At 38.1% G+C, this 25,820-nt stretch overlaps 1 protein-coding gene across 3 annotated transcripts in view; it reads right to left on the bottom strand.

The window, feature by feature from the left end:
• The window catches only part of chd1l (chromodomain helicase DNA binding protein 1-like), a 42,444-nt gene extending 17,330 nt beyond the window's left edge, over nucleotides 1-25,114 (bottom strand). For 2 of the 3 annotated variants that reach the window (XM_057842186.1, XM_057842187.1), the window contains exons 1-14: nucleotides 24,916-25,114; nucleotides 24,703-24,815; nucleotides 24,527-24,633; nucleotides 24,330-24,435; nucleotides 24,225-24,256; nucleotides 13,376-13,457; nucleotides 13,157-13,319; nucleotides 12,928-13,083; nucleotides 12,771-12,863; nucleotides 7,148-7,244; nucleotides 6,797-6,870; nucleotides 6,630-6,740; nucleotides 3,041-3,155; nucleotides 2,818-2,971 (exon numbers count right to left, since the gene is read on the bottom strand). In XM_057842186.1, the coding sequence (XP_057698169.1) occupies nucleotides 2,818-2,971; nucleotides 3,041-3,155; nucleotides 6,630-6,740; nucleotides 6,797-6,870; nucleotides 7,148-7,244; nucleotides 12,771-12,863; nucleotides 12,928-13,083; nucleotides 13,157-13,319; nucleotides 13,376-13,457; nucleotides 24,225-24,256; nucleotides 24,330-24,435; nucleotides 24,527-24,633; nucleotides 24,703-24,815; nucleotides 24,916-25,009 (1,497 nt within the window). In that variant the 5' untranslated portion in view covers nucleotides 25,010-25,114. Of the gene's footprint in view, nucleotides 1-2,817; nucleotides 2,972-3,040; nucleotides 3,156-6,629; nucleotides 6,741-6,796; nucleotides 6,871-7,147; nucleotides 7,245-12,770; nucleotides 12,864-12,927; nucleotides 13,084-13,156; nucleotides 13,320-13,375; nucleotides 13,458-23,733; nucleotides 23,936-24,224; nucleotides 24,257-24,329; nucleotides 24,436-24,526; nucleotides 24,634-24,702; nucleotides 24,816-24,915 lie in introns of those variants that run through there. The other variant, XM_057842188.1, reaches the window with a different exon arrangement.
• Nucleotides 25,115-25,820: the final 706 nt, after the last annotated feature.

The following is a 25,820-nucleotide window of genomic DNA, read 5'->3' as shown; positions in this document are numbered from 1 at the left end:
TCTTACATACAGGCTTTATTTAATCTGTAAAAACAAAGCACTGTAGAGTGATGAGGGTGTAAAACTAAAACCTAATAAAGCTAACTGTCAGTTTTAGCTCAGTAGTCATTGCTGAATAAAACACCAAGTAGCACTGGTCCCTCATGTGCTCCAATACAGCAGGTATCATACATTTATTTTGAACACTGCAAAAACTCAAAATCCTATCAGTACTTACAGTTTAGACTAACTTAAAACTTAACTAAAACTTTGAAATAGCTAGACACAAATGGAAATGAAATTGAAATACGTGGGAAAAACAAGTAGCTTTAAAGAGATGTGTGTTATCAAGCATAATTACATTTTTAGGTAAGAAATATGTTGTTTTTCTTAATAAGATCTAGAAGTTTTTTGAGGGAAAGCAGTGAATTTTTTTGTCTAGTCACATTTGAGATGCAATTGTTGGCTGCTTTCAACAATGTACATCGAAAATAAAGACATTGACTGAAAATGGTTCAATATTGGATTAAATGTCTTTTTATCTCATGTATATTTATAATTGCTGTTTACCTTAAAAAAAGTTTTATCCGATGACTCAATTAATCAATAGAATTTTCAGTCGATTACTCGATTACAAAAATATTCGATAGCTGCAGCCCTATATAAAAATAATTGTTTGTTACAGCCTCAGTAGTTCGTATAAAATGAATGTAGTCCCCGGGTTGCGAACCAGTGCCATTCCGACGCTGGTGACATAACCCGAATTTCCACGTAAGTTGGAACCCTTGAATTGCCCCTGATTACCCACTAAACCTCAAATTAACTATCCAAAAACATGTATTATAAGCAGTGTTGTTAATAACGGCGTTACAATATAACGGCGTTACTAACGGCGTTATTTTTTTCAGTAGTTAGTAATCTAATTAATTACTTTTCTCATCTTGGCAACGCCGTTACCGTTACTGAGGCGGGAAAGGCGTGTGTTACTATGCGTTACTAAATTGGTTGAATAAAAAAAGTCAGAGAGACGGACTCACGGAGACGAGAGAGCACAGCAGGAGTGGGAAAGACGACGTTGCAAACGCGATGCTAGGTGGCTCCAATAATACCTGACTGTAGCCTACAAACTACGCCCACATGATACGGTAGATATCACATATTATAGAACTAGATGCAATTGATAGACACGGCTGCATTGGCAACATGTTTTAAGGACGACATGCGTTAGTGAACAGCGGCCATCTTAAAGCAGTAGACCTCTCAGGAAGGCTCTGTTGTAGAGATCCTTCCTTGCGAACCTACTTTTTTATTTATTTATTTATTTATTTTAATCTAAAATGGTCCTAGATCGGCAAAATCTTGACTTAAATCTGTCTTTAAATTATGAAACAGTTTTAAAACTTACACATGTTGAAAGTAGACAGAAGGGAACTAATGCAATAGCGGGAGCAATTTTAACAACTTTAACGGTTGATTCACAACTTTAAATGACTTCCACACGTAGCAAAGGTTACTATCTAGTTATCGCAATACCCTTGTGTCTAGTTAGGTGGAGGGTAAAGAATTGGGCTAGGGCCAATTGTCCCAAAAACCCTTTAAACTTCACATTGTGTGACCTTTTTTTTTTTTGAGAAAAAAAAATAAAACATGAAAATTATCACTAGTTACTTTGCCAAGTAACTAATTACTCTTAAATTCAGGTAACTGAGTTACTAACGCAATTACTTTTTGGGAGAAGTAATTTGTAACTGTAATTAATTACTTTTTTTAAAGTAAAATTAACAACACTGATTATAAGTCATTGTACTGTCCTCGCCAAGACGTTGGAGCTAAGTCCTAGCTTGTTCATGAGAGAAAATGTGCTCTTCCTTGTGTGTGCCCTCCTCTTCGTGTGTGCATGAGCTTTTATTAAGTACTACCTGCTCCAAAACAAAAGCATGCATCACAACAAAAAGCCAAAATTATAATCAAATTCACAACGACTGGAGACAAAATGGCGGACGACACTCCAGCAGCGTAAAGTCAAAATCACGTAAGTCGGGTAAGTCGTAGCCCGGGGTCTACCTGTAGAAGAAAACCTATATTAGCTCTTCCAGTGCCATGGACGATGATCGACTGATTTATTTTTAAATTGTATTTATTTATTTTATTTTTAAATTTGATTTATTTTCTAAATTTTATTTTAAAATTAAGAGTTAACAAATATACATAAAGCATTGGCCGAAAACGTAAGAAGATAAAAAATAGTACTGATAAATACTTAAAATAGAAAATTTTATTTGAAAATACAGCTAAATTTTGAAAATCCTGAAATTAAAAAGAAATCATTAAGATTTTTAAAAATATACAAATGTAGAGAAGAAAATATTTATTCATTAACAAAAAAAAGAAAAATAAAGAGTTCATCGATAAATCCCTCCTTTTAAATTTTTGTTTTCCCAAAAATGAATTTTTAACATGTTGATTTTTTATATTTTTTAATTTTGAAATATTTGTTTTTTAAAGTTTCATTTAATTCTATAGTTTCCATTAATTTTGCATTATTTCTTCATGTTTTTTATTATTTTTATGAATTATATTTAATCTTTTTTTTATACATATTTTTGTTTTTATTATTTTCTATGATTTCTTCTTTTCTTTTTTTTTTTCTAAATCTATTTTGATTTTTTAAATTCAGGCTTGACAATGCCAATTCCTCATTTATGCTTATTGGGGTGAGCCAAATAAATTCTGACTCAGTCAGAGGCGTGTCATCTCGTTTTAGCACAAGATGCCTGGAATTGAAATTTAAGGGAAGGATGGGGCCGAGTAAACCAATGCGGTTAGTGTCGCACTCACGTGTAGTCCCGCCGCCGCGGACTGAGCGCGCTCCAGCAATGAGAAACGTCCCTCCTCAATCACCGTGTTGGTGAGTTCAAGTTTGGAGACGGCGCGAGAGTACATGATCTCCTCCACAGTATCTCGAGCCAGCAGGCGGACCACCTTCACTGGCCTGCAAACAAGATTACACAAAAAATATATGTATCACACACAAATAAAAATAAAGATATGTGACGGTCACCTGTGCTGGCCAATCCGGTGGCAGCGCGCGGCCGCTTGCAGGTCATTCTGTGGGTTGAAGTCGCTATCCATAAAAATCACTGTGTCCGCACTTGTCAGGTTCATCCCAACCCCTCCTGCACGCACACAAATTGTAGTATTTGAACTCTTTTAGAGAGTCGTCAGTCGTCACTAATACAATGTTAATAAAATTAAATAAATGAAATGAATAAAAACAAATACACACTGGTTACGGCCCCAAATAACACTCAAGAGTTTTTTTTCTTTTCATAGCATGTAGCTCATTGCATGCCATTGATGGTGATAGACTGGCTGTGAATGCGCATTTTTCAGTGCCATTGATGTCTCTAGACGTCCAATCAATTTTGACCGGGAGGGGCGAATGAATGAATGTCAAAATGGATTGGACGTCTAGTGCCGTCAATGGCAGCCAGAGAGTTCAATACACACACTGTAAGCGTTAAAAAAAAAAATCATGATTTGTGCATGAAAGGGTTAAACTCTAATAATTAACATTATTATATATATATATATATATTTTTTTTTTTTAACCAGAAGACATGATGCGAGAGACACAGAGTAACCGAACGAAAAGAAGAGGGACGATAGGTCGGATAGGGGTGTGATAGGGTAAGGTAAGTGTGCAATCGTTATAAAAATTTTACCAAAAAAAAAAAAAAAATTCACATTGAGTTTAAAAAGAAAAAAAAAAAGGTATTTTAAAACTGATAAATACAATTTTAAAACACGACAATATACTGTAATACACTGAAAAGAGTAAAAAAAAAAATATATATATATATATATATAATTCATTTAATTTATTAATATTCAATTAATTATACATTTATTAAATATGTGTATGTATATTAAATTCCGATTAAGAATCTAAATCATCAATGAAGGCTTTATTTTATACACACTATTTTCTGTTGTCGACAAACTGACAAACCCACAAGCATCAATACCTCAGGAATTGGCATCTGAGGTGTCCTGTAATAATTTCGCAGCATTCTTGACACACAAAGTACTAAAGATTAGACAGACTGTGTGCAACTCCAGATTAACAAATGTTACACTAAACGCCTCCCAAAATGTCCCCCACGTCAATCTTAGACAGTTTAGCCTCTTGGACTATGCCACTTTAACAGAAATTGTGTCGAAATTAAAGCCCACAACATGCTGCCTTGACATCCTTCCTTCAAACTTTTTCAAAACTGTTTTTCGTTGCATAGCCCCAGGTATACTTCAGATTAGACATACTTCCCTCCAAACAGGAGAGTTTCCACAGACTTTAAAAGCTGCAGTAATAAAACCTCTCCTAAAAAATCTAATCTGGATGCCTCAACCATTAGTAATTACAGGCCAATATCAAATCTGACATTCCTGGGGAAAATTATTGAAAGGGTTGTGTTTGAACAGATCCAGACTTTTATGATGCAAAACAATCTTTTTAACTCATTTCAGTCTGGATTTCGACCACAACACAGCACCGAGACCGTGCTTATCAAAGTCCTAAATGATATTCGTCGGAATACCGATGCAGGCAAATCATCTGTTCTGCTACTATTGGATCTCAGCGCCGCATTCGACACAGTTGATCACAACATACTACTCAGCAGATTGGAACAGTGGGTAGGGCTTACTGACACTATTCTTCAGTGGTTCACATCCTATCTACATGATAGGGATTTTTTTGCGTCAGTCGGAAACTATCAGTCAGAACGAACCAAATTCACGTGTGGAGTCCCTCAAGGGTCAATTCTTGGACCACTCTTATTTAACATCTATATGCTTCCGTTAGCTCAGATAATGGAACAGTACGACATCTCATTTCACGCCTATGCAGATGACACACAACTGTACATTTCTGTGTCCCCACATGATTATAGTCCCTTAGTCTCCCTGAGTAAATGCATTCATCAAATCAATGAATGGATGTGCCAGAATTTTCTCCAGTTAAATGTGGAGAAGACAGAGGTGATCATTTTTGGGCCAAAGAAGGAAAGGTCAAAGATAAGCAGCCAACTTAGCACAATGTCACTTACAGCTACAAATCAAGTCAGAAACCTTGGCGTAATTATTGACTCAGACCTAAAATTTGATAGCCATCTAAAGTCCGTCACTAAATCCGCTTATTACCACCTACAAAATATAACCAGAATTAAGGGGCTTCTGACTCAACAAGACATGGAAAAACTTATGCATGCATTCATTTTCAGCAGATTGGACTACTGCAACGGTATATTCACAGGTCTTGATAAAAAATCAGTCAGGAAGCTGCAGCTAGTACAGAATGCTGCAGCCAGAGTCCTCACAAATACAAGGAAGCTGAACCACATTACACCGGTTTTGAAATCGCTACACTGGCTTCCAGTGAGTCAAAGGATAGACTACAAAATACTACTGCTCGTCTACAAAACACTTAATGGCCTTGGACCAAAATACATGCTTGACTTGTTAGATTCCTATGAGACATCTAGACCCCTAAGGTCGTCTGGAACCGGTCTTCTCCATGTTCCAAGAACAAGAACCAAGCAGGGTGAGGCAGCATTTAGTTATTATGCTCCTCACCTCTGGAACAAGTTACCCGGACGTCTGAAGTATGCTCAAACTGTTAGCTCCTTTAAATCAGGGCTAAAAACGCTTTTGTTTAGCACTGCATATCCATAACTGTCTATATAATTCAATCTATCTGCTTTCTATTCCTCTTGTGCTTATCTCCATTGCTGATTTCAATTATTATTAGTAGTAGTAGTTTTTGTTTTATTTTAATTTATTTATTTTTATTCTGTGATTAAATGCTATCTTTTGTCTTGGTTTTTACGTTGTGTTGATTTAAATGTGATTTTTATGGTCTTCATGTGATATAAAGCACTTTAAATTGCCTTGTGTTGAATTGTGCTATATAAATAAATTTGCCTTGCCTTGCCTTGCCTTGCCTATTTTGGACATGAGAAAAATAAAAGTAAAAACACAAAACAGACAAAACCAATGATACACTTGAGGTAAGAGTAAAAATAGCTAAGACAATAATAATATTATTAATAAATACTATCAGCCGTACAAACACACATAATTAAAAAAAAATAATTTTAAAAGAAAGTTTCAGTTCAATTCAGTTTTTTGAAACAAAAAACAACAACAAAAAAACATAAAAACAGACCATACCAATGATACACCTGAGATAAGAGTAACAATAGCTAAGACAATAATAATAATAATAATATATACTATCAGTCGTACAAATACACAAAATAAAAAAATAATTTTAAAAGAAAGTTTTAGTTCAATTCAGTTTTATGACCATTAAAAGTTTTCCATTTGGACTGGACTGTTGCTATGCCACTGTAATCTACCCTCAGAATGAGCCTTTTACTGAATTTCTACATCAGGTTTGACATCGAGCGGATGGCCAAAAGCTATCAGGCAGGTGACAGGAAGCAGAGTTTGCCTGCGGCTGCTTTCACACGGCGCGATGGCCTTATTTTCATCCTGCCGCAAGTCTTATCAGCCATCATCAGTTCGCCTCTTTCCTCACACACACATACACCGCATACAAGTTTTAGCTGAAGATGCAAAAAGTTCACCTGCTTTGGTGCTGAGCAGGAAGACAAAAATGTCCTGGCTGCTGAAGTTCTTCACCGCCAGGTTACGTTCTTCGCCGCGGACCGAGCCGTCCAGACGCTCGTAGCTGAAACCTGCATTAAAAAAGTTTTGTTAAAAGGCGTGATCTTAGGACATTTTTTTTGCTGACCTCTGTACTCCATGTAGTCCTGAAGGATGTCTAGCATTCTGGTCATCTGGGAGAAGAGCAGAACTCGATGGCCGCTTCAAGTACAAAACACAAAAGCAAAGTTATAAAATTATTTGGATGTCTGTTTTTGTCAATGGCGATCATTTTAGCTATAGTTAATAAACCATAAAATAATAATAATAATAAACCCTCGTTCACCCAATCTGTTTGATCTTACTAATGTACGGGACATTAATAAGCCAACAAAAAGTGGACATGCAGGTTATGCTTTTATATCGTCCCTACCAATGTTGAGACCAAACCTTGTAAAATATCGTTCACTTAGCAGTAGGTGACAACCAAGTCACGCACCCTTGTTGCAGGTAAGCCAACATGCTATCCAAGAGGCAGAGTTTCCCACTGGCTTCAATCAAATGTTCCCCCATCTCAAACGGCTCTGGCTCCACTCCTGAACAAGGAAAAAAATATTAAAGCATTCGCTGCTATTCGTTCATGCACCAGTCAAAACTAATTGGACGTCTGTCGCTGTCACTGGCAACAAACATTAGAAAGCTGAGATTTTGAGAAGGGACTTTTTGTGGTTTACAAGACAGGGGAGCATCTGAAACTTTAGGTGTTACTAGTAGTGAGTCACTGGCATGTGGTTTATGGTAGGGCGACCAAACGTCCTCATTTGCCCGCACATGTCCACTTTTTGCATCATGTCCGGGGCGTCCGGCAGTTGTTTTTTTTTTTAGATATATGAAAATGGCCGGTTTTCATTATTTTTCACGGGACCAATTAGCGTATGTTGGAACTGACTGACGTTTTTCACAGAATACTACGGTACTATGCTTCCTGTGACGTGTTCCCAGAGAGCCTGCCCAGTTATTAAGACTTTTATTACGATCAATACCTATATATATATGCTCATGAACCCAAAAGAGTAATTAAGATGAAAATACCTTTATTCTACTTTGGATACAAATTTGCGCATGCGTGCGCTGTCATAGACTGGCTTTATTATGGCGTCCACTGTCAATTCTCGTTCACAAACAAACCTTAGTCACGAAAGGAGCTCAGATGCTATCGGTATGTACACTCAGGGGCGCCGTATAGGGGTGAAAAGTGATATTGATTTGAAGGGCCCATGCCCTGATGGGGCCACCAAGGAAATTAGAACATTAGGTAATCGTTTGCAAATTTAAATATTAATCATTATAAATTTAATAGGAATAAGACAAAGGGTTCCTTTCTCTTGTTTTGTTTTTGGCAAAAAGTAAACACCCAGAGAGCATACAGTATGTATTGCCAGCAAACCACCCCCCCAACCCCTGTATTTTCATTAAATGGTTTGGTCCGCCCTTCCTTCGATCAGACCGGGAGCAGCAGTGCGCATTTACACCAGTCAATGACTGAGTGTGGGCTACTGCAGAAATGTTTTCAAAACAAAAATCGGGTTCTCAAAAGAGGTAAGAAAGCAAAACAGGAGAGGGGTAGAAAAGGCCAACAGGATGTGACAAAGTACTTCATAAAAGAAGGTTGGTGTCTTGTGTCAATGTAGTGCTGAAAATTAACCTGTTATATTAGCCCACTACAGCCCTATCTGGAACCTCGCAATGTCTATTACAAAGCTCCGAAGCGAGGTCCCAGCTCACTCCGTAAGAAATACCGGATTTTCCCGGCCTCAATGAGCGATATTCACCTATTCAAAAACATTGATTCCAAATAATGACGGCATTTTTTGGTATCCTACAGATGTTGAAAGTTGGTGTGGAAATGTTCTTTTTTAAAATGGGTTTGAATCCAGTTTGTCAACAATTTACTGAATTTAGTTTGTCATCAATTGAATTTAGTTTGTTAATAAGGGACCTCCCTTTGGAGCTGTAGCCTATAGTGGAGATCGCAAGTTTCCAGATGGGGCTAAGCCTACTCCATAACGAAATACTGTATTGTTTGTTAGCCAGTGTTTGCTCCACTTTTAGCTTACACTTAATCAGTACAGCAGGCAAACCCTTAGCAAGCTCTTCATACGAAAACAGTTGTATACTGTATGGTGTAATGTATACTGTAGTATAGTTAGAATAAATGTTTTGTTTTAGCTTAAGTCATTTATTATGGTACATTGCCCTCCATAGTTATTGGCACCCCTGAAAAAGTTGTGTTTTTTAGCTTTTAATATTTTTTTTTTTAATTCAAATAATATTGGACCTTAATGGGAAAAAAAGAAAAATCCAACCTTCAATGCAAGTGCATTCATTCAGTGGGGAAAAAAAAAAACACAAAGAAAAATTATTTGACATCAAATAATGTGTGGCACAATTATTAGCACCCCTGGTGTTAATACTTTGTACAACCCCTTTTGCCCGGAGAACTCTGTCTGGGGACTGAGATGGCCATGGGAGGAGCTTGATTTTGTGTCTGGTGAACACTGTATTTGCTTTGAGAATATTTCTAATAAAAATATATTTAGATTATATAAGATGGCCTTCAGTACATTTCTTATTGATTATATCAGTCTATTCATTATTGCGCTATAAGATGTATGTTTACATAAATATATTTTCATCTTAAATTAAGGCAGAAAATGCACAAATTAGTGTGTAAAGAGTCATCAGAATGCAGGAAATTACGTAGTTGATACTCCAAATGTGTGTGTGTGTCCTAGAACTGGTGGTGGGGCCCAAAGTGATATCTTTTCATGGGGTCCAAAATCCCTGGCAGCGCCCCTGTGTACACTTGCCAAACTTACTTTTTGGCAACTGTTGACTTCTGTCGTAGCTTTGTACTGGTGTGATCTGTAAAATCCCGTTAGGTGCCGCATCGTTGCGCTGCAGATTATTGTAAACAGCAATGTTTGATTTTTGCCTCGGCTACAGGTGATCGCCAATAGGGTAGTTGTCAGTGATCTAAGCCGCACTGGGCATTGTAGGAAATGTAGTTTTAAACTGCTGCGTTTGGAAACATGCTGTTTGAATCGTTTGTCAGTTTATTTTGGTTAGTGTTTGTGTGCACTATTGAATGAGAATTACAAGTGAGTGGGAATAACAATTTGTCAACGACAATTGTCGTGATAGTAATTTGTAAAAAATGTTTAGTTGGCACGTAACCTACTGTGTGTGCGTGTGTGTATTGACTTGACTACATTTTTATGGGTTTGCATTATATTATTATTTTGTTATCATTTTTTTTTGGGGGGGGGGGCGTTTTTATTGTTCCATTATTTTGTAAGAATAATAAATACTGTTGAGTAACCTTTGAGAATTTGAATTTGTGTTTTTGGTTACATACTACAAGTATATGGCTAATTTTTCTTGTTAAACTGAATTTGTCTATCCAGACGGAGGAGGCACACTTTAAATATATTAAAGTGATATAGGCATATTTGAGTGAACGAGTATCTCAAGGCAGGGCTGAGTGCCCTCTTTTCAGGAAACCAAAATATGGTCAACCTAGTTTACGGCTAAATCTATTCGTAACTCAACCTCAACCAAGCCCCTGTGAAATAAGCGTGAGCTAGCGTGCGCTATCAAGTTGGCCAGTGATTTTTGAGAACAAAAACTTAGAGGAAATTGGGAAAGTGAAAGCTAGCAGAAACTAGCTTGAGCTAGTCAAAGCAAGCTAGTTGGACAATTTTTAAACACAAGAACATACCAGACATTTGGAAAGTGCAAAGCTAGGAGATGTTAAGCAATACGTTTATGTGACAACCTATGTGCATAATTGTGCGATTTGTTGTGAAGTCTTTTAGGAGCACGTTTTTGTGATGTACGGCTATACGTCTCTAGACATACACAACTGTTCAAAAGTTCGGGGTCACTTAGAAATTTGCTCCTTTTTGAAAGAAAAGCACTATTTTTTTCAATGAAAATAACATTAAACTAATCAGAAAAACACTATAAATTATTAATATGGTAAATGATTATTCTAAGTGGAAAACATCCGGTTTTAAGGCAATATCTACATAGTTGTAAAGAGGCTTATTTACAGCAAACATCACTCCAATGTTCTAGTGGTACATTGTGTTTGCTAGTTGCCTTAGAAGGATAATAGATGATTAGAAAATCCTTGTGTAATAATGTTGGCACATGATTAGAAAATCCTTGCGCAATTATGTTGGCACAACTCAAAACAGTTTAGGTGGAAAGAGAAGTTATAAAACTGACCTTCCTTTGAGCTAGTTGGGTATCTGGAGCATCACCTTTGAGGGTTCGATTAAACTAAAAAATGGCCAGAAAAAGACAACTTTCACGCAAAACTCAACAATTTGTTCTTAGAAATGAACACTATTCTATAAGAGACACTGCCAAGAAATTGATAATTTCGTTGTGTACTACTCCCTTCAGAGAGCAGCACAAACAAGATCTAACCAGAATAGAAAGAGAAGCGGGACGCCCCGCTGCACAACCGAGCAAGAAGACAAGTACATAAGAGTCTCTAGTTCAGTGTTTCTTAACCTGGGTTCGATCGAACCCCAGGGGTTTGTTGAGTCAGTCTTAGGGGTTCAGTGAAGGTTGAGACCCAGGGGGCCCTATTTTTGGACGCTGACTAAATCTAGGCAAAGTGGTGTTTTAGACCAGGTTTGGACGGATAATTCTATATCAGTGGGCGAGTGGACACAGGCGTTCATTGGACCATGCCGTTTATTGGCATAAGCTTCGGCAACTCCTTCACAACAAACATAAGTATCGTTTAGTAAAAGCACAACAAAAATAATATTCCTATCCCTCAAAAAAATAATGTTCACAAAAAGAAAAGTGCTTCAATCTGTATTAATGAGGCCCTATTCTCACACTGTTAAACAACAATGCAAAGAGAACTGGCATTCCCAATCAAAATAGCTATGCAAAATATACATAAACCTTACTCAGACTTTGGTCAAATTCTATTCAAACAATTCGTTTAGCTCAACAAATACACTGGATGGCAATATTTAGTCACAATATACAAACTATCAGAGGGTTAGGGTTACGTTGTGAAGCCTGCACTCAAATGACCGTGAAGTACAATGGATGCACCAGTAAACGGGGAACTACAGCGTCTGCCGAGGGACAAAACATTTGGCTTGATTTCTAAGTAATTTAAAACTCGCCATTGACACCTTGTGGTGTATTTCAATCACTACCTCACGTAGTTCAAGATACTGCTTTTTTTTTTTAATGTGACGTCACCACTTGGAGACGTCAACAATGGCGAGCTACTAGTTTATTTTTTGAGTGAAAATTTAACACATTTTATTAAAACAAAAACAATAAGAGGAGTTTTAATATAAAATTACTATAACTAGGACTAACATTTATATTTTAAGTACTTCAATCTTTCTATCCGTGGATCCCTTTAACAGAACGAATGGTAACAATGCTAATGCCATCTTGTGGATTTATTGTTATAATAAACAAATACAGTACTTATGTACAGTATGTTGAATGTATATATCTGTCTTGAGTCTGATCTTTCCATTCCAACAATAATTTACAGAAAAATATGGCTCATTTTAGAGATGGTTTGAATTGCAATTAATTACGATTAATTGATTTTTAAGCTGTGATTAACTCAATTAAAAATTTTAATCGTTTGACAGCCCTAATTTATTTATGGAGTTTTACACTTTTTACACATTTTTAACTCAATTCTCATATACTACACACAAAAACAGGAAAAAAATGGCCCAAATGTGTACATCGTTTTGAAATATAGCGTTTTAGAACTGCAATTTGAGTGTAAAGCGGGAATGTCTATAGTTTAAAATGACTTAATCAGGGGCATGGAGCATGAATCGTGGTCATTGTGTCTGAAATTAGTACAAGAAAATGTGTGAAAAATTTGAGAAAAACAGCAACAGACTGAGTGTGTCGTGAGAAGGGGGATATACTAGGAGAATATTAGGAGTATTTGTCTTGGGAAAGGCCGAGTCTGCCTCTGCTGGGTTTTCTAGTGTTAAAGACGTGCCCCATCTTGCAAACCGCAGACAGATACAAATGGAAGTTTTCCTTACCATCAAAAAGATACGGGTGATCAACACACTTCCTCAGCTGAATTAGAATATTGAGCAGACGAGTCTTATTGCTTTGTTCGTTGCCAAAAGCCTCTAAAAACACATTTTAAGAAGTGAGTTAGGTGTGAAATTTAAAACAACATGTCCCTTTACCTACCAAAATCTTTCATCAAGAGGGCTTTGTAGTATTTTTTCTGCAGTGCAGACATGCCGTGATACACCACCACTTCAGTCTTCTTGGGCAGGTCCACAGCAACCTCGGACTTGACCCGGCGGAGCAGAAAGGGCTCCAGGACGCTCTGGAGATCGGCAGCTGTTCAAACACAAAATGATTAAAAATTCAGGACATTATAATAACTTGGAATGGACACCCCTGGTTTCCGTACCAAGTGCCGGTCGACTCTGCACATCGGCGTAAGAGCGGGTAAAGCCGTCACCACCATCCGCCAAGAAGACATTCGGCTGGATGAAACTAAGCAGCGAGTAGAGCTCTAGTAGGTTGTTCTGGATGGGCGTGCCGGTCAGCAGAACCCGGAAACCCACTGAGAACTTTACAGAAAGTTATGAGCGGAGGAAGAAAAAGATGGTATGGTAGCGAGCGTTACCTCCATCAGGGTTTTGCGGAGCAGGGAGTTCTGGTTCTTGAGACGGTGAGCCTCATCCACAACTAGAACCTTCCACTTCCACCTAAGAGATGTTTTTTCAAAATTAAAAATGTAACACGACACTGTATATAGTTGTGTTCAAAATTTTTCAAACCCCACTCCCATTGCTGTATAGTGTTGTCGTAAATTTGACAATGCAATTGTCAATTTCACAAGTCTTAATTTGATCAGATTATAAATAAGACAAAATATAAATGGCAAACTACAACACAGGAACCAAAAAATGCTGTAATTTTCGGACTATAAGGCGCACCTGACTATAAGCCACCACTAGGGTTGTTCCGATCATGTTTTTTTGCTCCCGATCCGATCCCGATCGTTTTAGTTTGAGTATCTGCCGATCCTGATATTTCCCGATCCGATTGCTTTTTTTGCTCCCGATTCAATTCCAATCATTCCCGATAATTTTTCCCGATCATATACATTTTGGCAATCCATTAAGAAAAAAATGAATAAAACTCGGACGAATATATACATTCAACATACAGTACATAAGTACTGTATTTGTTTATTACAACAATAAATCCTCAAGATGGCATTTACATTATTAACATTCTTTCTGTGAGAGGGATCCACCGATAGAAAGACTTGTGACTTTGTAAATTGTGACTAAATATTGCCATCTAGTGTATTTGTTGAGCTTTCAGTAAATTATACTGTAGCCATGCCCAAATGCATCATGAGAAGTGGAACCATGACTTTGCGTAGTGCTACCAACTGATATATCTTTGCGTTGCGAAATAACAAGGTGTTAAGAAACACATCAATTGCTACCTTGCTTCCCCACATTGCTTCCCATGATATTTCTAATCGTAGGGAGAGGGATTGTAAGGCTTTAGCCAATTAAAAAAAGGCTCAAAAGGCTGTCAAAATTCACTCTACTCATTTTACGCTGCCTTTTATCTCTCTATATAGGTAAAACGGCGCCATTACAGATTGAGCGCGACAATGCGTGTGTGGGTCGTGCAGCGCATGCATTAATTGCGTTAAATATTTCAACATGATACATTTTTTCAAAAATTAATTAACGCCGTTATCGGGATAAATTTGATAACCCTACCTTAAGCCTAAACTAAAGACTCTGGATGAGTGTAACGTATTATGTTTGTAATGTTAAATACAATTAGAAAACGATTTAATTTTAAAAAAAAAAAAATATATATATATATATATATATATTTAAAAAAGGCATGGCCGATATTTTTTTGCCGATTCCGATACCTTGAAAATGACGTGATCGGGACATCTCTAGCCACCACCCATATTTTTGCACCCGAGTCAGAGTCACCTAATTTTGAGAATCTGTCGATACAGAGTGCCGATCAGATACAGAAAAAAAGTGTTGCTCCCCAAATTTTTTAAACATGTTACTGTCCCACCGAATTATTTTAAACCAATAATTACATAGAAAAATGCTTGTCTTTAACAAATGCTTCATTGAGTGAGTCCACTTAAATCCACTCACGCTGCTGAGACCAGCCTCTCTTCACTTACACAATGAGATGCCACAGCACAGTACCGCTAGTGTTTAACAAGCTAAATGATGACTGACAGATCTGCGGCTTTGAATGTAGCGCTATCAAGCTTCTCTGGCAACATCAAAGCAGGATCCCTGTCATTCATCGTTAACTTTAACAGGCAAACTCCAGTGCACGGCTGACCAAGAAAAGCAGTAGGGGAAAAATGAGAGGCTTTACGAACATGAAGCACAAAAACAAATATATTTTTTTAATTGAAAATCCGATCCTTTTCACCTAATTCCGATACTCTCAAAAATGACGCAAATATCCCCATCACGTCATTGGATTGGGACATCTTTAAGATAGGTAAGACTGTAATACAATCGTCATAATTATGACATGGTACTGTCATGAACATTAATTACAGATGTCATTTAGTGTCATCTAACAAATTATCTCACTTACGGATGGATGTAAAAGATCCAAGCTGTATATAAATGAAGTTAGTGACAAAATTTACCAGATGACACTTAGTGGCATCAATCATAAGCATTAATTAATGCCCATGACAATCTCATGTCATAATTATGACGGTTTTATGACAGTCTTATGACACTGCTGTCGTAAGACACTAAGGTGTTACCTATTAACCCAAATGAATCAACCAATAAGTCACAGGATTCAAAATGAGAGAAAAAAGTAGCGACTTATCGTCCGAAAATTAGGTTATTACAATTTCATAGTACTATATACGTGTTTAGTATCACTATTCCATGTTCTTGTATCTGTTCTTCCTTACTCTCTGCCCCCCAACTCTTCTGTCCAGCTGTTTTTGTCTAAATAAACAACACAATATAAACAACCACAATGAGAGAACACAAAATCCCATGTGGTACATTAAGACTGTTCAGCCCATAAAGACCCTTAGATTCCCATTCTTTGTGTCTAAGCGGCTGAATAGAACAAGTTTTGTCTTTTTAAAAAGAGTATTGAATTTTTTTCTATTTTTAATTAAAAACGTTTTAACACTGTATAATTAAAATATATATATATTTACACTTTTTTTATTTTTATAATACTATTTTTTTTAAGTTAAAGTAATATTTACATATCTTTCCTTTTTAAAATTTAAGTAAAGGGTGAAATTGTAAATAAATCAACAAGAAAATATTTAATATTCAAAGGCTCATATAAATTTGGGAAGTTTTTATTTAAAAAATGTCTCTAAAAAAGTCCACTATCAAAATAGTTGAATTAATAATCAACTAATTTTCCTAACATACACTAAAAACTACATGCTTGGTCGCTAATATAATATAGTTTTGCCATATTTATTGTCTTTAAATATAACTGCTTAACAATTATTTTCAACTGTACCAATAGTGGTAAACAGGAGCCATCTAGTGGTATGTGAGCTAATCAATCAAACATACAATAATACATTGGGCAGCATGCATGACCGCCAATTGTTAAAATAACTGTACAATTGAATGAAATCTAAAAATCTTTTCGATCTCCACACCCCCCGCCCCCGCCCATCATCTCAGTATTCCTTTATTCTGTTATATGTAAGGTCTGTGTTGTTGCTAAGTAGCATACCAAAATAAATACTTTTTATGAAGAAATTCTCTGGAACACTTGTGCCTACCATTTTACTGTATTTTTAAGATGCTTATTATGGAGGTACTTGAGAACCCAAGTAATTTGAAGGCATTATATAAACACAGGCACACTTAATGGAGTGGGACTGCCACCTTGTGGGGAATTTAGTGAATGACTTTTCAGTTTACCTCTTGATGCCTGAATTTACATATACAGTGCCTTGCAAAAGTATTCGGCCCCCGTGAATCTTGCAACCTTTCGCCACATTTCAGGCTTCAAACATAAAGATATGAAATTTAATTTTTTTGTCAAGAATCAACAACAAGTGGGACACAATCGTGAAGTGGAACAATATTTATAGGCTCCAGCACCTCCGCGACCCTCGTGAGGAAAAGCGGCATGGAAAATGAATGAATGAATGAATTTAAACTTTTTTAACAAATAAAAACCTGAAAAGTGGGGCGTGCAATATTATTCGGCCCCTATACTTTCAGTGCAGCAAACTCACTTCAGAAGTTCAGTGAGGATCTCTGAATGATTCAATGTTGTCCTAAATGACCGATGATGATAAATAGAATCCGCCTGTGTGTAATCAAGTCTCCGTATAAATGCACCTGCTCTGTGATGGTCTCAGGGTTCTGTTTAAAGTGCAGAGAGCATTATGAAAACCAAGGAACACACCAGGCAGGTCCGAGATACTGTTGTGGAGAAGTTTAAAGCCGGATTTGGATACAAAAAGATTTCCCAAGCTTTAAACATCTCAAGGAGCACTGTGCAAGCCATCACATTGAAATGGAAGGAGCATCAGACCACTGCAAATCTACCAAGACCCGGCCGTCCTTCCAAACTTTCTTCTCAAACAAGGAGAAAACTGATCAGAGATGCAGCCAAGAGGCCCATGATCACTCTGGATGAACTGCAGAGATCTACAGCTGAGGTGGGAGAGTCTGTCCATAGGACAACAATCAGTCGTACACTGCACAAATCTGGCCTTTATGGAAGAGTGGCAAGAAGAAAGCCATTTCTCAAAGATATCCATAAAAAGTCTGGTTTAAAGTTTGCCACAAGCCACCTGGGAGACACACCAAACATGTGGAAGAAGGTGCTCTGGTCAGATGAAACCAAAATTGAACTTTTTGGCCACAATGCAAAACGATATGTTTGGCGTAAAAGCAACACAGCTCATCACCCTGAACTAAGCCTGAACGATATATCGTTTAAACATCGCCATCGCGATGTGCGTGTGCGCAATAGTCCCATCGCAAGCACGTGCGATAGTTTTGTTTTTTTTTCCCTCATACGCCTCACTTTCTGGTCTGCGCACAGCCTCCTACCCTCTTTCTCCCAGCCTTTTGATCCTCTCAGTCACTGCGGCACTACAATGGCTTTGATCTGGCCAAAGAAGCAGACTTCACACGGGCATCTGTCAATCATCGTTTAACTTGTTAAACAGTTGCAAGGAAGCCGCGCTGGAATGAGTGTGTGTACTGTGGGGACGTTGGAGACATTTAAATGCCAGAAGTGATCATGAGGAGTTTGAAATTTCTACATGTCACTTCAACGGTCACAGCTAAAGTAGATAAACAGAAGCATTTAATAAAGCCAAGCATTTATCTGCTACAGTACTTTATTCTTGTTCAAAAATAATTTGGTTGGACAGTTATGTTTAAAACTTATCATAATTATGAAATTTGAAGTGCTTAAAACCCATTTATTTATATACATTTTTTAAATCACTTTGGGGGGGGAAGTTGGGGGGAAGGGGGGAGTGAGAAAAAAACATGTCTTATACACGGTGACCCAAAAAAAAGTTTACACTGCCATAATACAACTTAAATGCCATGTTTATTCATCTTAGAATTAGAATTGAATCACAAATTATACATTATTGTAAAGAGCATGTACAGTACACTCTATTTTTCAATGTGTCAGAACAGCCTCCAGGCGCCTGCGGAACGCTTCTTTATGTAGGATGCTGTCATCTTTTCCCAAGATCTAACAATGGACCTCTCCAAGGCTGCCACAGAAGTTTGTGGCTTCTTACAGGCACTGTCCTCCACAGTTGCCCATATGCTATAATCCAGGGGATTGAGATCTGGACTCTGGGGTGGCCACATATCACCTTGTCAATCAACTTTTTGGTCCGCACAGATCGGCACTTCCAGACCCAGGTTTTCGTGAGGCTGTTCCAATATATTTCAGCTTCTTATAACTTTGTAGACTGCACATCTGGATATTCTCAGATTTGCTGCAATCTCAGTAGGTGTCAGACCGGCACGCAGCAATTCAGGTACAGCTAAAGTTTTCTTCATTTTCAGCAGAAGCACAGGAATTGTAGAGACGAGAGATTACCAGCTGCATTGAGTGACCTTAATGAATCACTTAAGCATGACAACCTATTTAAATATGTTTCAATGGCTTTTAAACAAGCAGTCAACTAAGTGTAAACTTTTTTTTGGGTCAACCTGTATTATCTCTTTCCAATGCTAAATCTGAATAAATACATTGGGCACAAAAAACACACACACACAAAAAAAAATTAAAATGGGGGGGTGGGCTACTTCGCGGTTTTTCACTTATCGCGGCGGGTTCTGGTCCCCATTAACCGCGAAAAACAAGGGATGACTGTACACTGTGGTGATCTAAAGTCTTTCCAAACAGCTATTTAAGTCATCTTGTGAAAATATCTTGGAAAAAAAAAAGATTTTTTAAAAATATCGCAATATAATATCGCAATATATCGCAAACCCAAAAAAAATCGCAGCAATAGTTTTTCCCAATATCATTCAGGCCTACCCTGAACACACCATCCCCACTGTCAAACATGGTGGTGGCAGCATCATGGTTTGGGCCTGCTTTTCTTCAGCAGGGACAGGGAAGATGGTTAAAATTGACGGGAAGATGGATGCAGCCAAATACAGGAACATTCTGGAAGAAAACCTGTTGGTATCTGCACAAGACCTGAGACTGGGACGGAGATTTATCTTCCAACAGGACAATGATCCAAAACATAAAGCCAAATCTACAATGGAATGGTTCAAAAATAAACGTATCCAGGTGTTAGAATGGCCAAGTCAAATTCCAGACCTGAATCCAATCGAGAATCTGTGGAAAGAGCAGAAGACTGCTGTTCACAAACACTCTCCATCCAACTTCACTGAGCTCGAGCTGTTTTGCAAGGAAGAAAGGGCAAGAATGTCAGTCTCTCGATGTGCAAAACTGATAGAAACATACCCCAAGCGACTTGCAGCTGTAATTGGAGCAAAAGGTGGCGCTACAAAGTATTAACGCAAGGGGGCCGAATAATATTGCAAGCCTCACTTTTCAGTTTTTTGTTAAAAAAGTTGAAATTATCCAATAAATTTTGTTCCACTTCACGATTGTGTCCCACTTGTTGTTGATTCTTGACAAAAAATTAAAATTTTATATCTTTATGTTTGAAGCCTGAAATGTGGCGAAAGGTTGCAAGGTTCAAGGGGGCCGAATACTTTTGCAAGGCACTGTAAGTAAGTATTTCAGTGCTCTTATTTGATGATGATGATGATTAATGTCCAATCATGTGGCATCCTTCTGTCGCGAATTTAAATGAGTTTGTCACTAGTAGACGTTCAATCCATTTGAAGTGGGAAGGTGGTGTTCATTTGCTTCCAACCCTCCCACTTCAAATGGACTGGACGTTTAGCTCCGTCAATGGCAGCCTAACAGTTGACAAATATACATACAGTGGGGCAAATAAGTATTTACTCAACCACCAATTGTGCAAGTTCTCCTACTTGAAAAGATTAGAGAGGTCTGTAATTGTCAACATGGGTAAACCTCACCCATGAGAGACAGAATGTGGAGAGAAAAAAAAAAAACAGAAAATCACATTGTTTGATTTTTAAAGAATTTATTTTTCAAATCATGGTGGAAAATAAGTATTTGGTCAATACCAAAAGTTCATCTCAATACTTTGTTATGTACCCTTTGTTGGCAATAACGGAGGCCAAACGTTTTCTGTAACTCTTCACAAGCTTTTCACATACTGTTGCTGTTATTTTGGCCCATTCCTCCATGCAGATCTCCTCTAGAGCAGTGATGTTTTGGGGTTGTCATTGGGCAGCACGGACTTTCAACTCCCTCCACAGATTTTCTATGGGTTTGAGATCTGCTTCTTACGAAGCCACTCCTTTGTTGCCCTGGCTGTGTGTTTGGGATCATTGTCATGCTGAAAGACCCAGCCACGTCTCATCTTCAATCCCCTTGCTGATGGAAGGAGATTTTCACTCAAAATCTCTCGATACATGGCCCCATTCATTCTTTCCTTTACACAGATCAATTGTCCTAGTCCCTTTGCAGAAAAAGAGCCCCAAAGCATGATGTTTCCACCCCCATGCTTCATAGTGGGTATGGTGTTCTTCAGATGCAATTCAGTATTCTTTCTCCTCCAAACACTAGAACCTGTGTTTCTACCAAAAAGTTATATTTTGGTTTCATCTGACCATAACACATTCTCCCAGTCCTCTTTTGCATCATCCAAATGCTCTCTAGCGAACCACAGACGGGCCTGGACGTGTGCTTTCTTCAGCAGGGGGACACGTCTGGCAGTGCAGGATTTGAGTCCCTGGTGGCGCAGTGTGTTACTGATAGTGGCCTCTGTTACTGTGGTCCCACCTCTCTGTAGGTCATTTACTAGGTCCCCCCATGTGGTTCTGGGATTTTTGCTCACCGTTCTTGTTATCATTTTGACGCCACGGGCTGATATCTTGCATGGAGCCCCAGATCGAGCGAGATTATCAGTGGTCTTGTATGTCTTCCATTTTCTAATAATTGCTGCCACAGTTGATTTCTTTACATCAAGCGTTTTACCTATTGCAGATTCGGTCTTCCCAGCCTGGTGCAGGTCTACAATTTTGTCTCTGGTGTCCTTCGACAGCTCTTTGGTCTTGGCCATAGTGGAGTTTGGAGTGTGACTGACTCAAGTTGTGGACAGGTGTCTTTTATACCAATAATGAGTTAAAACAGGTGCCATTAATACAGGTAACGAGTGGAGCCTCATTAGACCTCGTTAGAAGAAGTGAAGACCTCTTTGACGGCCAGAAATCTTGCTTGTTTGTAGGTGACCAAATACTTATTTTCCACTCTAATTTGGAAATAAATTATTTAAAAATCAAACAACGTGATTTTCTGTCCCCCACCCCACACAGTCGGTCTCTCATGGTTGAGGTTTACCCATGTTAACGATTACAGGCCTCTCTAATCTTTTCAAGTAGGAGAACTTTCACAATTGGTGGTTGTCTGAATACCTTTTTGCCCCACTGTATTTCTTCCCCAATGCTTTTGGGTCCGTATTTGTGCAAATGAAAATTCCAGCATTATCGACTTAATCAATAAAAAAATAAAAGTGAAACATATAGAACTCAGGCATGAAAATGGGTCAGGGGTTAAAAAGGTGAGAAGGGTGTGGAGGAAATATGTTCCAGTACACTGTACACCCCAACAAAACATTGAGCTCTGTCGACCCACACTGTGTTTCAGCAGGGCCGTGCAGAGACCGGTGGAGGGGCGGGTGCTTGTAGATCAAAAGGGGCACATGAACAAGTATTTAATACACCTTAAAAGAACATAACTTCAATTTTAACCAGCTTTAGATAATAATTCGCTGCGACTGTGACATACTTTGATTGGGAGGGGGCAACAGTGAATAGTAATCAAAACTGTCATCAACACTTTCTGGCTGTGACTCAGTCAGTCTGCCTATTTTCTTCCTTCAACCTCTGCATCAAAACTTCCTCCCTCAACTTGTTCATCTGAGAACAAACCACATCAGATGGTCACTGAGCCACCAACAGCAGTTTTCTTAAAACTATTGTTTCATTATTATCCATACTTAACAACTCTAGCACCTAATGATTAATAAAGCAATGACATAAAATCTTATAGAAAAATAACATTGTAATTGTGTTTATAATTGTATTTAATACCCGACTATCCTTGCAAACTTGTTCTTACCAGGTCTGCTATTCACCCAGCTGATGAGGTATCTACTGCCTTTAGCAGCCTCATCTAACTCCTTTTTTTATCCCTCAATCTCCCTTCCCTACGAGGCATGTCTATGTAATGAAATATAAATATTTGAAAAAACAAAAAAACAGACTCCCCGGTGGCTTTTAGTTTTAAAGCTTTCTTAATTTCTTTCTCTCTCAATAACGATGGAGGTAGATTTGTGTTTTTATTATTCAATCAAAAAACAAAGTTACTTCTATCAAAAACAAAGTTGCTTCAATCAAAATACAGTATATACTTTTAATCCCCAAAAAGTCACTTCAATAAAAAAAATTGGTTTTTGATTGCAAAAATAAATTTGAGACAAAAAAAGCATTTGAAAACTATTTTTCTTGATTGAAACAAATTTTTCCATTGAAGTAATGTTGTTTTGCGTTTGGGCCACATTTTGGCTAGGACATTTGTGTCTTTATTATTCAATCAAATAAGTTGCTTCAAACAAAAAAATATATATAAAAAGAAAAACTTTGCACATGTGTCAATCACCGTTTACCAAAGCCTGAGAGGGTTTGAGTAGACTCACTATGAAGCATTTAATAAAGCCAAGCATTTTCTTACTAATTTATTCTTGTTTGAAAATAATTCAGTGGGGCAGTAACATGTTTAAAACTTATCATAATTCTTATATTTTGAAGTGCTTGAAAACCATTTATAAATGATACTTTGGTGGAAAAAGTGAAAAAAACATGTCATATATATGTATCTTTTTTCCAATGTAAAATCTGAATAAATGCATTGAACACGCACAAAAAAATGGGGGGGAGGGCTCTACTTCGCGGTTTTCACTTATTGCGGCGGGTTCTGGTCCCCATTAACCGCGAAAAACGAGGGATCCCTGTATTTCTGAAAAGCTTTAAGAAGCAGGACTCATTCCCACCACTCGTGGGTCCGGTGTTGTGCAGACACCGGCCGTCAGCTCAAGTCTCAGCAAAAAATAACGCGTCTCAGGCGGACGGCGGGAGCGATGCGAGGAGCCCCCCCCATCCGAGAGCATGCCGCTTAATTTGACTCAACAGTGTGTTTCTTCCTTTATATTACTGCTAAATACACAAGCTTGACGCCAATTTAACGGGAGCTATTTTTTTTCATGGGAGATTTGGCTAGCTCTGGCAGTGTTCAACGCAAGCTGCAACGAATGGCAGTAACTTTTTTATATCGCAAAATGTGAAAACGATTGAAACCATTACTCACCAAATTCAATCTGCTGGCAAATACAGGCAAGTGTGTATGCTGCGCTCTGGTCTGCCCCGGTGTGGATAAGGCCTGCTTTTTCTTTTCGCAGCTTTGCAATGCAACCAAAGGCTCTCCGAGCACTCATGTTCACGTAAGGAGTGCGCGCGTTTGGAATAATGGAACGCAGCTTGGGCCGATGATTGGTTCTCGTCAACGAAGCATCTAGAAGGATTTGCTGACTGTCCAAGTGTCTCTTTTTTAAAGAACCGATTTCTTAAGTGCTCAGTTTACATACTAAGTTGATCACATTATGATAATAATAATAATAATTAAATAAAACCTCCCGACCCCCCCCCCCCTTCTCCCAAAAACAATTTCTCCTCGAATCTACGCAATTCACGTAGGTCGCCCTTTTTGACTTCAAAACGGCGAATTTCACCGAAAGGTGAGAGATTTTCACGCCTGAGAACTTTAAATCCAATGATATTTGAATTTTAGCGAAGACTCACCGTCTCAGGAAGGAAGCGTCTTTAAGGCAGAGCTGAAAAACAGGTGATTTTTACTAACATTGGGGGGGGGGGGACAAACCCAAATACAATAGAACATCCACAGACCTCATATGTAGTGAGCAGAACATGGAAATCCGACATGTCCCCTTGAATCTCAGCTCGTCTGTCTTTGTCTCCCTTGTAGCACAACACAGTCAAAGTTGGTGCAAAGCTGAAGGGGAAAAACAAACTGATCTGAGACTTTTACAGGCAGACATGATCATATCAATTTTTAATGGTGGACTTGTTTTGAATGGCTTTACCGCTCCAGTTCACTCCTCCAGTTCTCCATGACAGAAAGCGGGCTAAGCACCAAAAATGGACCTTTGACATCAAGTGCCCCTGACATGTACACGAGTAGTGAGATAGTCTGAAGAAAAAATATAACATTGTGGAGTGAATATTATTCACAGTTGAATGGAAGAAAACTTAAACTAACTTGGCAAGTTTTCCCCAAGCCCATCTCATCTCCAAGGATGCATCCCTGTTGGTTCTTCAGGCACTGAGTCAGCCATTGGACGCCATCCAGCTGGTAGGCCCTCAACTGGATCCCTGTTTTGAAAAACAAGTACGAAAATTGAACCAACTCCATATTGTGGAAACAGCATTATGAATTAGCCATCTTTACGAATGGATAAAGTCCAAAAGTTACCTTTTAAACCCCAATGCTGCAAGTCGCTCTGAGTCAAACTCGTTTTCTGTTTTGGAGGAACGCTGTTTTTAATCTTGTTAAGTAATTCCGTCATGTTTCAGGACAAAAATAAAACATTAGCGAACTACGCAGTGTACATGAATGACATGACTTGACATCTAGGCGCCAGACATGCCCATTGAACTGACTAGCATAGATATAACATATGAGGCTAGACTACTTATACGTGTTGTAAGTTAACGTAACGGGTGTCGTCACTCGTCGGCCATTTTGCGTCGGTAAAATTCGCGAAACATGATTTCAAAAGAGCGTGTCCTTTGAAATAGTAATTGTTCGATTTCTGAACGTTTTTAAAACAACTTGGTTTTTCATAAACTTCATGGATGCGGCAATTTTACGGCATCCTGAAGGATATTTGTCGTATTCTAAAAATCAAGCCTAAATACAGCCAAGTTTATACGGTTAATTATAAACTAAACTGCTTGGAAAATCGTCAAAAATCCAGCGAGTTAAGAGTATTTTAGTGGAGAAAAATCACTCACCTTACGTCTACAGTGGAGCCCGCCAGAGAAGTTCTCCGACCCAAGATGGCCGCAAGTTAGTTACGCCGCAAACTTCGCAAATGTCAAACACTTCCGACTTCATGACGTAATGCAGAAAGTCAAAGTTTGGAATCCTAATGCGTTTCACGAAAGAAATGTTTATTTTTATTTTTTTTTAATCACGCAACAATTCAGTCATGTGACGTCTCAGTATTCGAATCTAAAAAAAATCTACAAATACGGCCGAGTCTGGCATGGACTTCTGGTTTTGTCATGTGATGCAGGAAGTCATTCAAACGAGACCGCCAAAATTATGATTTGGATTACTACTTTAATTAGGTTTATTTTAAAATTTTGCTGAAA

The sequence above is a fragment of the Corythoichthys intestinalis genome, chromosome 7 (genome assembly GCF_030265065.1).
Source record: "Corythoichthys intestinalis isolate RoL2023-P3 chromosome 7, ASM3026506v1, whole genome shotgun sequence".
In the NCBI taxonomy this organism is placed as follows: domain Eukaryota; kingdom Metazoa; phylum Chordata; class Actinopteri; order Syngnathiformes; family Syngnathidae; genus Corythoichthys; species Corythoichthys intestinalis.
The sequence above is the reverse complement of the archived record's forward strand: the minus strand, read 5'-3'. Positions and strand labels throughout refer to the sequence as shown.